Source organism: Aquarana catesbeiana, linkage group LG06, assembly GCF_042186555.1.
Source record: "Aquarana catesbeiana isolate 2022-GZ linkage group LG06, ASM4218655v1, whole genome shotgun sequence".
NCBI classification, from domain to species: Eukaryota; Metazoa; Chordata; class Amphibia; order Anura; family Ranidae; genus Aquarana; species Aquarana catesbeiana.
This window is the reverse complement of record NC_133329.1, coordinates 18056832-18059691: the sequence shown is the minus strand read 5'-3', so window position 1 is coordinate 18059691 and position 2860 is coordinate 18056832. Positions and strand designations below refer to the sequence as shown.

At 38.3% G+C, this 2860-nt stretch overlaps 1 protein-coding gene across 1 annotated transcript; it reads right to left on the bottom strand.

Moving 5' to 3' along the window:
• Positions 1-542: 542 nt before the first annotated feature.
• On the bottom strand, positions 543-1496 carry LOC141147866 (olfactory receptor 5B12-like). Its single transcript, XM_073635033.1, has one exon. The coding sequence runs from the start codon at positions 1494-1496 to the stop codon at positions 543-545; it is 954 nt and encodes a 317-aa protein (XP_073491134.1).
• Between the last annotated feature and the right edge of the window lie 1364 nt (positions 1497-2860).

The following is a 2860-nucleotide window of genomic DNA, read 5'->3' as shown; positions in this document are numbered from 1 at the left end:
CACAGCTGGGTACATACTCCTGGGTAGACAGGGTTTCTTGTTGCATTCGAATAGTCCATTTCTGAGAGTTGCTCCTCTCCATTTCCAGCTTTCCTTCTTATCCGGACTTGCTGTTTCCTGTATTTCTTTTAAATAAACTCTGTCCACTGGGAGAGTCTGTAAGGTAAGCACAGGGTGGTCTTCTTCTACCACCCCGTGCTTACCTTACAGAGAGTAAGAGAGCATGTAATTAAATTAAGTAATTGTTTTGTTTTTCTTATTTAGCAAAAAAAAATATTAAATACCACCAAAAGAAAGCTCTATCTGTCTCGAAAAGTCTGGGCCTTGAATTGGTTAATACTTCCTTGCATATAATTGAGTATTCTTTGCAAAGAGAATGCATTCATTAAACTACTAAAAATTCAATTGAGAAACAGTTTTTATAGGGATAAAATAAAACATTTTTCCTAGAGATACATTTCAAATTAAACAAGTTTTCTGAATTATGGACATGGGTCAAATAAATATACTTCTGTGTCTCGGTAATATCTACAAATGAATATTTAATGTAGATTCATTTTTCCCATTGCAGTGTAGACAATCTTCCTAAAGACATTGTAAAATGCTCTTCTGAAATCTTGGTTCCTCAGACTGTAAATCAGAGGATTGAGAAGAGGAGTCATCACTGCATAAAAGACAGATGCCACTTTGTCCACAGCAAAATGTTGGTTAGGGCTTGGCCGAAAATAATTAAAAATAGAAGAGCAATAAAATATGAAGACCACTGTCAGGTGAGAGGTACATGTAGAAAAAACTTTACTCATTTTACCTTTAACTTTTATTTTCAGGACTGTTCTGAATATAGAGACATAGGACAGTACGATCAGTGTTAGAGAGCAAACTGCAAGGATTCCACCCAGGATAAAAATTAAAAGAATGTTGATGTAGATGTCACTGCAGGAGATCTGAAGCAACTGAGGAAAGTCGCAGAAGAAGCTTTCTATAATATCTGATCCACAAAATTTTAAATTTAACCCACAAAGTGTGTGAATTAAGGCATTAGTACAAGCAAGACACCATACAATGCAGGCCAACTGTACACACACTTTCCAACTCATGATCTGTGTGTAATGTAATGGTTGACAAATGGCAGTATATCGATCATAAGACATGACAGCCAACAGTAAAAATTCAGTAGTGGAAAAGAAAAAAAAGTAGAAGACTTGGGTTATACATGCTGGTATGGTAATCTTTCTTGTATTGGTGTAAAGGTCAAATAACATTCGTGGGACGGTTAATGAGGAATAACAAAGGTCCAAACCTGCCAGGTTCCCAAGGAAGAAATACATAGGAACATGGAGGCCAGAGTCAATGACTACGAGGACAATGATCAGAAAATTCCAGATTAATGTCAGAAGGTAGGTGAGAAGGAAGAAGAAAAATAGAGGGAGCTGAAGAGCTGGGAGATCAGACAGTCCAGAGAGAAGGAATTCATTCAAAATTGTCTGATTTCTCATTGCAAAATTTCCAATCTTCCTTTTATTTGATAAGATAAGTAAATGAAAATAAACAAAAAATAAACATACTGTAAGTAAATAACAACACATTTCAGCAATTCATTGACAGGCTTGATTTATGTTTATAATATCCAATAGCGATATTCTCCTACAGAATTCAAAAATGTTGAATGTAGTTAAATTGTCCTGCAAAATGTAGGATGCATGGAGCAGAATGTAGTTAAGTTTGTTTATTGTCAAAGAGATTGACAAAAGACAATTCTTCCCTAATGCCACGTACACATGACCGGACTTTCCGGCAGAAAAGGTCCGACGGAATCATTCCGTCAGACATTCCGATCGTGTGTGGGCTTTATCGGACTTTTTCTTTCTAAAATTCTGACAGACCTAGAAATAGAACATGTTTCAAATCTTTCCGACAGAATCAATTCCTATCGGGAAAACCATTTGTATGCTATTCCGACGGACCAAAATTGACGCAAGGGCAGCTATTGGCTACTGGCTATTGAACTTTCTTTTTCTAGTCCCGTCGTACGTCATTGCGTTCTTAACGATCGGACTTTGGTGTGATCGTGTGTAGGCAAGTTCATTTCAGTGGAACTCAGCGGAACTCCGTCGGAAAGACCGTCAGAGTTTATTCTGACAGAAAGTCCGGTCGTGTGTACGCGGCATAAGATTTAGGAAATGTACGCTGTTGATCCCAGCCGGTATGATTAGGACCCCAAATTAGGCTTCAAAATATGTGATTAAAATGTCCTACATGCAGTATATTACATACTGTCTGTCCCCATATTGTAAAGAGCTGTGCAAACTGTTGGTGCTATATAAATCCTGTATAATAAATAATAATTAATCACCTGTGTCAATGGGCTTTTATTTAATCAAAACCGGTCCTCTTCCCAAACAATAGATAGGAATTTAAAAGCAGCTCAGAGCAGGTTGAGGCAGTTTAGAAGGAGAAGAAATGCCAATCAGAAGGAGGTCAATTCTTGTCAAGTGTACCGGTCAGTGAATTCTGAATGATCTCAGAAGCGCCTCAAATTGATGTCAAATGCAAGAAGAGTGCATCTGTAAGCACATTCTATTTCCTCAATGACACAAGCCCAAAGCTCATTAACACAGACCCCAATTCAGTCTGGAGTTTGGTATGTTTTCTCATTTCACACCACAGAGCTGAATAGACCTTAATTTTAGGAGAAAAGCTGATAATTATCAATCTGTAATAGCAATCAACTGCTTCCCACCCACACGATAGCCAAAAGCCAGCTACAGCATGGGCTTCCAGTTATGGGAGGGCATCCATGGATGTCCTCCCAGAACCCCACCTCCCACACATCCCTTGAGGCACGCATTGAGCATGCTCT